The sequence below is a fragment of the Corvus kubaryi genome, unplaced genomic scaffold, assembly GCF_017639235.1.
Source record: "Corvus kubaryi isolate FWS band 111438036 unplaced genomic scaffold, C.kubaryi_AGA036_p1.0 72, whole genome shotgun sequence".
Lineage (NCBI taxonomy): Eukaryota > Metazoa > Chordata > Aves > Passeriformes > Corvidae > Corvus > Corvus kubaryi.
The window spans coordinates 3,211,085-3,225,687 of record NW_024582060.1 but is presented as its reverse complement, the minus strand read 5'-3'; the positions used below and the strand labels follow the sequence as shown (position 1 = coordinate 3,225,687).

The window sequence follows — 14,603 nt, the reverse complement described above, 5'->3', positions numbered from 1 at the left end:
TGCCTTAATTTTCATAGCAACATCCAAAAAGTTTCTGCCTCTCTACAGAATTATGCGTCTCCCTCTCTGCACTTTTCTGTTGTGCATCTTTGATTTTCCATCTGTCTTTTCAACATACCTGCTCTAAAAAATATACATCTTATTCATCTGATTCTAATTCCTTTCAAATGACAATTTTCTTTCCATTCCAGGCACAGCACTATTACCTGTGGTGTCATTCCCCTTTGAAGATGTTTACATCGACAGACGACATATTCTTCACACTCTACCCAAAAGGGAGGAGAAAATTGTGTTCTACTTTGCCCTTCTCACAGCCAGTCTGGGAATAGGAGGAATAAGAGCTATAGTGTGTCCACTAAGTGCGTACAGCCTCGAGGACTGTGGGCCAAAGGAACTGCTTTCATTTTTCAACTGGTTTGTAATTTAATGTTGGCTAAATATCTGTTGGGAATAATGGAGCATTGCCTTGAAATTCACTGATCCTGTGGATGGTGGGGTTTGTGGTTTTGCTTTTAACGGCACAACTTTTAGATTTTGGAAGAGTTTCAAGGGGTTCAGTTAAAACTTTTCCTGACTTTTTCCTTTTGCTAGTAGATGATAATCTATTTTGGCCTCCTACAGAAGTATTCAGTCAGAGTATTCAAGATTAAACAACTTGCCCAAATACTCAAAAGACTTGCTGCCCTATTTGCTGTTGGAACAACATTTTCCATTTGGTTTCCTGCCTTTAACAAGGCTATGCCTTTAGGATACTTTGCTGTTGCTCCCTAACAGTGGCAAAATTCAATGATATTTTGGGATTTACATCAGGGTAAGTTTTTAGCAGTGACGGGAAGCAGTAGACTGCTGGTTTGCTGGAAGTCAGGATTGTGAGTAGTCTCAAACCAAGCTCAGTGGTAGGGATCTCCTGTATTGTTTCAGCTTTGTTCCTGGGAAGTTCTGGCATCTGATAAACCACTTAACATTTGTATTTTTCGTTGAATTTCTTTTTCCATTCTTTAGGAAAAGTTGCTCTTAAAATGCTTCTTAAAAATCAGGGTTTGGATTTTTTTTTTTTTCCTAAGAACTATTTCTTTCTCCATGCATCAGGGAGGTAATTTTTGATTATTTGTTTGCCCTTATTTGCCCTTTCTGTAGCCCTATACAGAGTGATATATTTTCTGGTTAAACTGTGTAGTGAGGAAATTGCAGTGGGAATCTCCATATTCCTGCTTCAAGGCAGGGTGAAAGAAAGCCCTAAACTGCCCCCTTTTCTCTCCTTTACATGCACAGTTATTAAAATAAAAACTGAGCACATTTGCATATTAACAATGCAATGCTGAAGAATCAGTGAAGATCTTGGTGAATCAGATCTCTCCTCCTTTGGGGATATCTTTCCTGGCTATTCTTTTTTCTTCCAATTATGTTAATATCAAAGAGTTTTGAATTAAATCCAAACTTCAGTGAATAAAGTAGCTTTACCAAAGGTGGATGAGATGTTTAGTTCCCTAGAGCAGATTCTGCCTCCTTGACCTGCCCATAGGAGAGAAGAGAAAAAAATCCTTCTTTTTTACTCTATTCTGAGTTTTAATCCTTAATTAGCAACATCATTTTGATTAAATAAGACTCTGGGGAATTAAGACTGGAGAGCAATCAGTTGTTCTGAAAGATAGCTCTGGAGAGTTTATTGTACAGTGGTCTTAGCCATTCAGAATTGTGTTTAATCAAAGTGACATTTCTCAGTGTTGATTACAAAGGAGATATAATATGAATAAAAAGTTCCTTGGGGGAATCCAAATGGGTAAGTTCTTGGAACTTTGGAAATATCAAGAAAGGCACATGTCCGATGCCAAAAAATTTAATTTTTGCACTGGCACCCAAGGAGGAGCTGTTGGAATGTAATCTCAAAATTTAGAAAAATGAGGGGTTCATTCTAAGCATTTTTAATCTCATTAAAGCCCTCAGAATATAATCACTTTTCCTCAGTAGCCTTGTCTCTCTTGGTGGGTGTTTGTTGTGGGATTGAATTTTAAAATGATATAAAATGAGATGGCATACTCTTGATGAGTTTGAGTCTGGTCTTGGCCAAGTTCTGTTTAAACAATCAGAATTACTGAATTAAAGATAGGCTTAAAAGTCCTGTTTTCTAATTCAATCCTTCAAGAAGATTGCTTTGCACATCTTAGGGCTTGGTTCTAATGTGCAGTATGTACTATGGCTCTGACCTCATAAATAAACAGAATATACCAATTCTAAGTGAAGAAGTAACTTGGATTCTGTTGGATTAAGTTTTTCCAAGGCCTTCTGCATTTCCAAGGTTAAGATTATGGACTGGTACTATTTTGCAGCAGGAGAAATACTTTCTGTATGTTGGGGCAGGGAATGAGAGCTAAGGGTACAATCTAGATGAGGGGTGAGAGTTAGCAGAGCTGTATCTTGTCTTACAGACTTGCTGAAAAAAAACCTGCTGAGAACATAGAACCAATGATGTTTTCCATCCTCACTCTCTTTTTTGTTTCCATGTATTGCAGATCAATTTCTGCCATTTTCCTCAAAACACTTTTCTTTGACTTTTTAAAGACTTTTTCTACTTCTTTGGGATTTTCTCCCCCACTTTGTTTTTGCAGAGACCTCCACAGTCATTCTGAAAAAACTGACCTCCTCCTACAAAGATGTATAAACATAAACAATGCTTTTCAATAAGAATCACCTGGATGTTACTACTTTAAAGTTTTCACAACAAATACATTTCTGTAAAATGATTTAAGGAAATCATTGGGTTTATGTAGGCTTGTCACAGTAGCTTTTAAGTTTATCTGGTCTGCATTCTTGAAATGAACCTCTCAAGTTGGTTTTTGGCTTTCATTGTGAAGAGATCTCAGAGTGCTGAAGCTTCAGGAAGGAGCTCTTCCCTGCAAAGCTGGACAGGATATTCAGTTTGATGTATCTAACTAAATCTGCTATGCCCTGATGTGAGCTCTGAGACTCTTTAGGTAATGAAGGCCCAAATACCTATCTGCTGCTGTCAGTATGATATGAGCACAGCCCATAATTCTCATATGTGTGTTGAGGTTAGTTCATCTTTCGTGTTTTGGCCATAGGGATTGCTAAACACATTGGTTGGGGTTTTTTTCTTCTAATTTTTTACATTTTACTTTACATTTCAGTCTTAAAGTACATTGCTACTCAGCAGCGAAAAATGAAAGTGCTCTCCTGTACTCCAGGGTTTTCTTTGGATGCTCCTATTTCCAGTCAAACACTCATAGAGTCATGAAGAATGTCAGGACTTCAGGTAGCTCAGGCACACTTCTTTGGAAAGTTTGGAAAACAGCCACTGAAGCTTCTAACTTAAAATTGTCACTTAAGAATTGATTGAAAACTTCTACACAAGTTCTAGTTAAATGAATCAATTAATTATATTTTTTTAAAAAGCCTTAGTTGAATGGGTCAATATTTTTATGCACAAAATCCCTCTAACTGTATCATCATCAAGTAACTTAATTCCAAATCTCTTGTCACTGCAGACAATTCTAGATTCATTAGCCCAAATACTCAAGTTCAAATAGCATGCATGAGGCAGAAGTTACACTGAACTAGAAAAGGAGCTTGGCTTCTTACAGTAGTATGTATTAAGCTGTACAATTATGTATCGATGTGTATTTCACCTTTAAATGAAAATGGCTTCAGCAAAGGCAAAGGATTCTCTTCTTGCAGTTGCTTTCAAACTGTAATCTTTGACACACTGGGGCAGTACTGCTCAATAATTGTGCTATTTTCAGGGGTTCCAAACTGCAGTAGATCTATCACTAGTGGTATGCCATCTGCTTCCAAGTGTGTGGGATTTATCCTTTCAATATCTTCTGTGATTAGGAGGGGCTCAGGACTTGGGAAGCACCTCTACTACCAATTACAGTCTAAGAGAAAACTGGGTTGGGGAACCTCCTTACCAAGATATTCCAGAAGCCAACAAAAATTCAAACTGAGCCTTGCAACTAGTAACTGATAAATCAAATTTTAATATTTCTTACATTTTTTAACATTTAATGTTTCTGAACGAAGGGGTGGTGGCATTAAGACATTTCTCTCTTAAACTTGAAACATATGATTTGATGATATTTCATACACAAAGCTTGTTGCCAGATATTAAATGTGTAAATGGTAAATGTTGATGTATTTAATTAATGTCACCCACTAGAATATTTCCAGTACTACACTGATAATTTGTTCAGCTCTACTGCCTTAGTACACTTACTTTAATCATATACCTCTTGGAGCTGAGACATTTGAGTGAAAATCTGTTTTAATTGCTGTGTTAATGTGTGCATGGTACTGATGCTGTCCATGATTACTATACTTAACCATGCCTTTAATTGGATGTTTTAATCTTCTGTACAGGCTTTTATATTATTCAGCCTCTCAGCTTTTCTCTCTCTTGTCTCTGTGTACCAGGTTTCATTGGCTGGTTAACTTGAACTCAGCAGTTGTCTTTGTCAGCATTTCTTACATCCAGCAGTCTGTGGCCAGGAACCTTGGCTTTCTCATCCCATTTGTGTCTGGGCTTATGGGTATGATCACAGTTCACATGGTTCGGGGTGAAATGATTTACAAACCCAAAACAGGTAAGAGGCAACTCTGTCTTAGGAAATATCTTTAGAGATTACTTTCACAGAAGAAATCAACTTGCATATCTAAACTATTTCTTTCATAACTCTGCCCTGTTTGGTTGGAGATCCTTGGGTTTTAGCCCTCCAAAATCTGCATGTGAGAAATTATATCCTCTGCAAAGACAAACCTGGAGATTCTGGGTAGGCTGTAAAAGTGGGAAGCAGTGTCTGGGAAACTCGTGTATGTTTTCTGTCACGCCAGGGCATGTGTCACAGCCTTTGGCCTATGCAGGAAGAGGTGTGCTATGCCTGCTGCTGGTGGAATTGATTTTGTCACATTTGGTTCAACCTTTTGTCTGCCCAACCCCTTACATTCCAGAGGAAAGGAGATGGCCATGACCATCTTTGAGACCAGGTCAGATGAGCCAGGGCACAGCCATGCTGCTGCTTTGTTGAGCTCTCTGCTGGGCTTGTCATGGGGCACTCCATCTTCTAATTTCAAGCCTGACTGGGTTCAAACCCTTGCAGAGCAGTAACTCCACATTACTGCTTCTTATTCCCTTTCTGTGAATGTCCAATCTCTAGTGTAGGGCAAAGCAAAATAACATTTCTCTAGCTTAAAACATTTCATTACAAGCTCTGCCAATGAATTGAGCTGATATCAAATGTTCTGTTACCTTGTATTTACTTCTGAAACTAGCTCTGCTTTGAGAAGAGCCCCAAGTCCTACTTGTTTTCTGGTTAGCTTCTTTGTCAAGTCACTCTGGAATTCTGCACTTTTTTGTCTTTTAGTCTTCAGAGTTGATCTTAAAATTTTCTAGGTCTGAAACTTAAACATCACTTACAGTGAGTGGTGAGAATAGTTGCCTAGTACAGTCCTAGAGAACAATAAAAACTCTACCAGCTCTGTGTTTTCAGGTTTTGATATGCCATCTCAGATTTTATTCCATAGTGGCAACAGTCTGCAGGTTAATACTACACAGCCAGGGAGTTTGAAATATTAGTTTACCTAATAAAATGCCTTTACTTAGTACTTTAAAGCAAGTGCTTCCAGTAGGTGTCAATGGATATTTCTAGAAAACAATTTCCACATCAGAGATAGTAGGGAGATATTTTCATTCTGCGATCTTAGTTCACCTTGGCTTTTGGGAAGTATTTATTTATAGATACCCAACTTAGTGTAGTGCTTCAGCACTCAGAAAAGCAGAGAAGTGCCATAACCCCTATTTGCATGGATGGTAATTTGCCAAAGGTAAATGAACCTGCGTTCCCAAGCCTGATGCTAACAGTTTGGTGCTCATTCTACTTCTATTTCTTACCAAGTTAGCAATTCCTGAACCTAGTGAACAAGTTTTAAAATTCCTGAACCAAGTAGTAGAGTGGAAACTCCTCTTCTGTCCTGCATACTACTTGGAACACCTGAGATGATAATTCTGGCTTTGAAATTCATCCACGAAAATTCTCTTAATTCATCAACTTTTTTTTAAACTCCTTTTCCTTCTCATTTTGCTGCTGCCCTTCCCTTGCCACTGGACTTCAACATACATTCAATAAATTGAAAGAAAAAACAAAGGAAATTAATACTTTACCTGCTCAACCAGAGAAACACATTGTGCTGTGTTAAATAACTGGTAATAAAAGGCACTCTTCTCTGGTGGCTGTTGGACAGGATTGCTTTTGTAACAATTAGGTTGTGAACCAATTGGGTTAAAAAAAAAAAAAGATTTAAATAAATCCAGACTGTTATTACCTTTCCCCTCCCTAAAAACACAGAAAGGCGAGTACACCAGCTTATATTTTCCCTCCCAAAGTGTTTTGTCTCGTCTTGTTTATTTTGGCAGCAGGCAAAAACATACCAATGTCTAATTTCTCTGATTGTTTGCAGACAGTTCCCTGCTGACGACTTTTGGGGTCATTTGTAGTGCCCTGAAAGCGTGCTGTGTGCGGTATCGCTACTTTAGCACAGGCGTGACCAACTGGCTGGACCATGCCAAGGAAAACCACGGTGGTCAGTACAGTGAGACTCAGGTGGAAGGCACAAAGTCACTTGCCAGACTCTTCCCATTGTTTACTTTCCAGATTCTGTACAGAACATGCATTATGCAGGTGGGTACACAGCTTTTAAACAAAGACCTCACAACAGACCGTGACGCGTTGTTTAATACCGTGTCTCTAGGTGTGCTTTTTTCTAACTGTGGCTTTGCCAGCTGAGCAACCTTGCAGAGTAGTTTTAATTGCCTAAGAATATACCTTGCTATAGCCTCCGGTCTCCTCAAATAATGAAAATTGACTTGGTCAAGACTCATTAAGAAGCTTGTGTGAGTGCTTGTTGCTCCTTTCTTGGAACCTTTTTACTGGCTGAACCATCTTGTGTGAGAGTCCTGTGCTCCTCATACTGCTGTGCCAGTTATCAACACTTAGCAACAGGCTTAGCATTCCTGAAAAATGTAATTTCCCAACTTCCTAAGTGTTCAATCACTTTTGGGGAGAGGTAGAAAATCTTTATTTGCTGTTTTGATTGCATGTTTCTCCTACTGTTTTGGCAGGATTGTGTGGCTGTTGTACCTACAGTGGAAGTGGGTGGGTTTCCATTTGGGGAAAGCAGCAGTCCTTTCACAGCCCCTCTGTCAGGCTGTGTGGTTCTTTTCACTTGTGTGTGTGTGATATAAATGTAAATGTGTCAAGAAGCTCCTTAAGCTGACATGATTCCTTCAGATTCCTTTCTGCCTGGATGATCCTGGCTAAGCAGGAGTTGGAGGTAGCTTACCCTTTGGCAACTGGAATAACAAGTTTATGAGCTGGCTCGGAAATGCATTTTTAGTCATTGGTGTTAAAATGCTGCTTAAGGAAATTCTTACAAATACGTGGCATATACTGCTTCACTGACACTTCCTGTTGCCATCATTCTGTGTTCCCATCCATCTGCCTCGTTCTTTCTCCTCTTCCCTCCCTGGTTCCTCCCCTCCCCTCAAAAGCACAAAAAAATCCCAAGCAAACAAAAAAAAAAACCATTCCAAACCAACAAACACACATGCATGACCAAGGTTGTGCATTAGTGACCAGATGAAAATTAAACAGTTATTATCATTTATCAAGTTTATTATGAAGTATTTATCTAGAAAATATAGATGTCTTTCCACTGCTGAAAGAAATTAATCCTTTGGCAGAATTTCCAATAAGTTTGAGGCCCTTTTTCAAACTAAGAGATAGATCAGTATCTCTTTTGTAAAGATTAATAGTATTTTCTTCACATTAAATTTAAAGCTTTCAGTGCCTGTGATTCATGTTGATGATACTTTAATTCCTATTAAGAAGTCAATTCTTATTTGCTATAGGCATTGGAAAAAAGGAATCAACCAAATTTGACTCTGTTTTAACATACATAGCTTGGTTGCTATTTATTCTCCCTTTTACAATTTATATTTCCTTTTGGAGGTGGAATGTAGGTGAAAAATATTTTTGTTAAGAGCTAGCATTTGAATAGTTCTTGAGCACTGAACAGACTCATGGTGGGTAGGGCTGACTATAACATTGGTGAGTAACCCTACATGAGCTCAGTTAATAACGATACATTAATTTCAGACAGCTATAAAGCAGCAATATCCTGCCTGAGGTTGAAATTACTGGTCATAGCGAAGAGTGTGCAGGATGCTGCAGGAGTCCAGAACTCAGTAAAAACAGAGTAAAGAATCCAGTTCTACATTGAGTTCTGTCATGACTGTACTCTGTGAATTGCTTGAGCTGGAGTTTCCTAGCCTGTAAAAGAGTGGATTATGGTTCCCTGCTGCACATGAAATTAGTTAATCAACCTTTCTCAAAACCCAGAAAAACAAACAAAAAAACCCACTGAAAAATCTGTAAATCTGTTGGTAGAAGCCACCAGGATTTTGATTTTACACTTTTTAATAAACTCAACAGCTCTTCTGGGTAGCCTCACACAAGCAGGAGGAATTGTTTGCTTTTGTAGTGAGAGAGTCTTATAAATCTACTTAATTGTGTACCCTGTTGACTGCCATAGGGATGTTCCTCATCTGCTTCTTTTTGTCTTTGGTTTTCCATTCCCCCAAGTAAAAGGAAGTCCTCTATAGGTGCTCTGGCTGTGAGTTGTATGAAGCTGGTTCTAAGGCTGTACCCAAATCTTCCTTCCCTGTAGCTTGGAAAGTGCTCTTAAGAATGAGTCCTACCTTGAGCACACAATCATAAGTCCAAAATCACTCTGTGCCTTGTAATTCTGAAATAAAATCACTCTGCATTTTGCTATTTTAAGATTCTCTTCTGTTAAACACTGGGTGAAGTGACTGAAGTATGGGGTGGAACTTTGGCTGATGGCTCTAATCAGAGGTGATCAAATAAACTTATAGACTGTTGCTTAATCTGTAAAATATAGGAGAAAATGTTATAAAAGGGAAATGTTATGTTCTGGCAGAGAACAATATTGTCACTCTGTGAAAGGCTTTATTCATGAATGATCATTCCTTTTTTGCCAGCAGGTATTTGGTTTAATGTGACTCCTTCAGAAGGAAAAACTTGGAGAGATTTCCAAATATAGTGAAAATCTTATCCATGGATTGTGGTTTTGTCCTTCAATACAGATTCCTTCAGGATATTATCTCCAAACCATGAATTCCAACTTGCACTTCAGTGGATTTGTCTTGCCAGTTGCAGCAATGAATGTGATAAGCATCGTGCCACTACTGATTCTTGTTCCTATTTTGGAGTGCATTAACTCATGGCTCTTTAGCTCCAAGGACAATGGACATTCTCCAACAATTTACATTGGTATGTATAAAATACATGTGTTTATACAGCTTTAATATGTCTTCTGTTTTTGAAAGAAATTTCAGTGTAATGGATGATCCTAGACAATTATATCTGACTATAAATGTTAAGATGGACTTGTTTTGGGATGATGCTCAGAAGTAAATATGTATCAAAGGAATTATTGGAAAAAAAGTCCTGAAAACACTTACTAGATAGTAAGGAAAAATGTAAAGGTTTTGTGTAGGACAGATTCCTCTGACCAATAAAAATTTTGAGGCACTAGGGATCATCCAAAGGAATTGGTATTGGGGAGAAGCAGTTTTAACTGTTTATGCCTGAGAATTATTTTGACTTGGTTATCTTCAATATATTTCTTTATCCATCGCCTTTTGGAAAGTTAATTTACAATCAAAGACTTTTTTAGAAAGTAAAAATTCCTTCAGTTAGTTGCTCTCTGATACTGGAGAAATGTGTTGCTCAAAATGAGGAGTCTGGATTCAGATAACTCAGTTATGAATAGAGGCTTTGTTTTGCTGTGATTTTTATGCTGTAAGTGTGTTGTTGTTAGGACTGCAGCTCATAAGAGGGAAACGGTATTACCATTAGTACAGTTTCTTCCAGGCTCTGAAGTTGTGTCATAAATGAAATAAAAGTATCTAGGCTAATTCTCTATGTGCAATAGGAGTTTTTAGAATGGAGGAGCAAAAGAAAACATGCAGAAAACTGTGCAAAACAAATGGGTGTGTATCACTGGCTGCTGTTCCCATTGAACAGGCTGAATATTTCACAGGTGGAAGGTTACTTGGAGAGGTTACAGCCTTCCTCCCCAGCACTAGAGTTTTCATTAGAATATCTAACATGAGATAATTGCTCAAGTGATTAGTATTCTCATTATTAAAATCCTCATTGTACATTCAGTCACGGCAAAAAGGGACCTCCAAAGGTGAAGTTGTTACCTCTTTCTCACAGGAGTGGTAAAAGGAAGTCTTCCCTGTTGTAGACTGACACTTGTTTCAGAGAAATTCATAGCCTAGAAGCAATGATAACTTTAATAAGAGTTGGGCTGCCTTCTCCTGACACTGATGTGGTTTCTTTTATTTATTTGTTTTTTCATTACCCCCAAACCTCTTGTGTTCTAGGATCTGGAGGGATCCTCTGCAACACTCTTCAGACATCAGCTACATGTAGTACCAGCAGAAAAGCATCTTCCATTCCATATTCACTTAAAACTATTCCCTTTCATAGATACTCTCATTAAACTTCCTACATTTTTTATCTTCCAGTCTGCATTGCAAACCTCGGATGAAAATATTTATAAACCGCTATTTTCTCAGTGTGCTGCTATTAATTCAGTGCCCCATGGCAGGCAGCACAGTGAGTACTGACACACACAGAGGTATTAATCTGACTAAATTAGCCTAATTAAGAGTGTTATTAAGTTTTATACAAACCAGAAGCATATAACACAGCAGGTTGCAATTAGCCTAGTTTTTAAAATAACATCTCCATTAAAACACAAAAAGCACATTCAGATAATCATTTTCCTTTAAACCATGGAAATTTCAAGTTAGTATTAATGTTCTATCCTGTTATGTTGAACAGCAGTAGAATATATGCAGTGGTTTATTCTTAATAGGTTCATTTATCAAAATAGCCTCCTGTTAGGGGTGATAAACTACCTGAGGCATAAAAATACCTGTGAGTACAGGCAATGGCTTTAGATATCCAAGTATATGACTGCACCTGCAAGTATGGTAGACCTCTAAGTGCCAATATTTTTGCCAACAGTTAATTAGGTTCTCAATTATTTTCAGCAACAAAATTGGAAGTATAAATAGGCAGTTGGTGTTAAGCCAGCCTATAACTATATTTTAATTCAACTCTTGTAAGAAGAAGAAATTTTAAATAGTTTTCTGGAAATTTTCAGTATGTTAAGAGTAACAGTTTTCAAGGATGAACCACGTAGACAATATTGAACTGAGATACCTGATTGCTCTGTATTAAGTGTCTACATAAAAACTGTAATCTGTTACTCTCTATAGCTGTTGGTTTATTCATAAATTAGATATGACCTAAAAAACATTAAAATCTTAACATGAATTTAGATTGTGTCCCAAATACGGTATCTGGACTTATTTATGAAAAATGTGAGTATTTGATAGACTTAAAGCTTCTCCAGTTTTCCAGTTGTGTATTTGTGGGGTTTTTGTTTGTTGAGGGTTTGGTTTGGAGTTTTTTTAATGTGTTTTTTTGCTGTGTGATTTGGTCAGTAATGTAGAAGACTCAGTAGAGAACTGAAATCGTGTGTCTGCTGAATAGTTGTCCATCAGCTACAGGAAAGAGGCTCTAGATGAAACACCTAAGGCATAGAAGTTCTTTCTGTAATATTCTTCATGCCTGATTATACTGGGATGTTGTCTTAGTCTTGGATTTACTCCATCCATGATTGATATGGAGAACAGCTCTCAGTACAGCACACAAAAGCAAGCCCTCAGTCTGATTTGAGGTGATTTGGAGGCTGATTGCCATTTTTCCCTGAGCACATTCTACTTTGAACAGGAAAGCTTTTGACTTCCATTACTCAGGATGCGAGATCAGGACTTAGGTCCAATACAACCTTAGTCTCTAGATAACATAAACAACCCTGTTGCACAATCACCCCTAAATGTTAACAAAACAGCCTGTTGTCCTATAAAACCAAAGCCTCAGACAGTTGTTCCGACACACTTGTTTTAAAGAGGACTGAAGGGAGAAGAGTAAAGGCAAAAACCAAAGCTCCAAGGGTCTTGGTTTCTTCCTCTGCCACATAAAATCTTGGGGGGAAAAAGGAAAAAAAAGTAGAAATTTTTGGGCACTCATAGGTTACTTTTTCTGAAATGTCTTGGCTTTTAGTAAGGCAAATGCTTCAAGTATAGCACTGCTAGGAATATTGAACTGCTGGAGGTTCCTTTAGTACCAACATAATTTTTCACTAGGAGACCTCTTGCTTTGGATGACTACAAGAAGCTCCTTGAGGGCTTTATACCTGGTTTTGATAAGGTGCATTGGCTAGAAAACGCTGTTGAATTCCCTCCTGTCATCAATTTTCAAGCAATAATTCATCGATATTCTCATTAAGCACTAGAGGAGCCTAAACAGCTTCCAAGGTTCAGGTTAGGCAGTGGGGATAGGATATTTAAAGCTGTGAACACGGAGGAAAACTGAGCTAGAGGAAGGGTGTGAGAACTTGGTGCCGAGAGAAGAAACACAGAGGCTGCAAAAACATAACAAGGCTAAGACCACTTAGCTACGTGAGGTTTTACATCTCTTCTGTCCTGACAGTAAAAAAGACAAAGTGTGTATATGTTATAAATACGAAACAAAAGCTCTTGACTGTTGATGTTTAATCTAGTAAGTGCAACAATTACCATGAAGGCTTTGTGAGAAAAACATAGTCCAAGCATTTGAGCTAACACTGTCGAAAGCAACCAAATTCTCCTCACATTGTGGCTTAGAAATGCTGACAAATAAGAAATTTAGTCAAAATTAATGGGAGCTCAAACTGTGAGAAATATAGATAATTCATGTTCAGAGACTTACTTGGAAGCGTTTCTTGCTTTGTTTTTCTTTTTTGAGAGGATACAACCATTTCATACTGTCAACACCAAAAAATATAAAATAATATATTTTAATAGTACCCTCTGTGTGATGGGTGAAGTGTGGGGTAGTTTTAATACATCTGAATTTTGGAAGAATTCCCTGCTGCCTGATAGTGTTGTTCCTACCCATTCTCTTGTAGTATCTGGAAGGATGTTTGCCTTTTCTTTCTTTTCTCCTTCCTTTTCTCCCTCAATCTTCAAGAATAGAAGTAAAAAGTTCTTCTTTTTGATTTCAGTCTTCAGAAAACTTCTTCCTCTCTTTTATTCTGCACTCTAAAATTGTCTCTGTGCTGAGCTGGTGTCCTTTTGCCATATATGTATATATGGCAAGCACTCTTTATCCGTGTTTAGATGTTCAGAAAAAATGATTTGGGATGGGGCTAGGAAGCTTCTTTTGCATTTCTTAGGACTTTTCTTTAATCTAAACACATGATGGTACTGTAACCACAGCCTTGGTGAATGCTCTCTGTGCTATTTACCCAGTTGTAGGTCACTTATCTGCTGCACTTTCCGTGATGGTTGCTGGCTTCTCTGAAATGCACCGAAAGCGCTTCCCTCAGGTGGAGCAGACGCTCTCTGAGGAGGTTCTCCTGGTCTCCTCCATGCCTTGCTTCCACTTAGCTCCTCAGTACATCCTGCTTGGAGTGGCTGAAGCCTTGGTAACTCCCTCCTGTAAGTAAAATCAAATTGGCTAAAGCAAGAGTGTCCTGATTCTCAGAGAACTATATCAGTTTCCTAAAAATAATTACCGGCATCTGATATTTTATCCCTGGCTCTTTTCCACGGGCTTAATGAGCAGATCTGTGCTTTACCTGTTTCAGAGAAGCATAATTTGTCTCGCTGGCTGTAGCTCAGGATGAGCAGTGATGTTCCAGATTAACTGGAAGGCAGCACGGTCCAGTCAGGCCCCTGGGGGGCACAACCCCCCGTTTGGTCTTGGAGCTGAACCTGCTGCAGGCAGGGGCTGGACTGGATGAGCTCCTGAGGTCCCTTCTGACCTGAGCTCCCCTGTGATGTTTTTATTGAGATGGAACAAAAACATGAGAGCTGAGCTGGGGTTATGCTCTGTGACCACCGTAAAGGCCACGGTCAGAGCAAGGTGAAGCAATTTAACACCTTTCATTTGTGGGCCCAGCTAATAGAATTGTTACGTGTTTTCCACTGGCACAGAGCATATGTGGGCAGGTAACAGTGACAGGTTAACCTAGAGAATGGTGTAGGCAGCTGCCAGATTTTTGTTACTGCTCCAATCAGGAGTCATGAGAACATGCCTCCACAGATCATCATGTCCTAGCTTGTGACATGGAGCCAGAGATAAACACCCCTGTTTTTCAGAGCACAGGCAGAGCTCAGCTTGTGCCTGCCATCCATGCACTATGTATATCCACATATACTCTTGACTGTGAGTGTGAACATTTTCTGCTTTCCATAATTTACTTTTCTGTGTCTACACTGACATTTTTGAGGCTTATTTTCTTCTGAGGAGCATGCAGAGTGCTTACCAGTGTTTTTACCTTGCAGAGCTTTAAAAAAAAAGTTAGTATTATAAAAATAATCTAAGCAACATTCACTTAGAAACACAGGTAAAGTACTTGATGGGCTGATCTCTGCAGGCATTTAA

At 38.6% G+C, this 14,603-nt stretch overlaps 1 protein-coding gene across 1 annotated transcript in view; it reads left to right on the top strand.

Annotated features, from left to right (window-relative positions):
- Positions 1 to 14,603, top strand: part of SLC15A5 (solute carrier family 15 member 5) — a 30,619-nt gene that overhangs the window by 2,245 nt on the left and 13,771 nt on the right. The window contains exons 2-6 of the mRNA XM_042050322.1: positions 192 to 414; positions 4,429 to 4,598; positions 6,469 to 6,689; positions 9,176 to 9,362; positions 13,466 to 13,654. Of these exons, the coding sequence (XP_041906256.1) occupies positions 192 to 414; positions 4,429 to 4,598; positions 6,469 to 6,689; positions 9,176 to 9,362; positions 13,466 to 13,654 (990 nt within the window). The remainder of the gene's footprint in view (positions 1 to 191; positions 415 to 4,428; positions 4,599 to 6,468; positions 6,690 to 9,175; positions 9,363 to 13,465; positions 13,655 to 14,603) is intronic.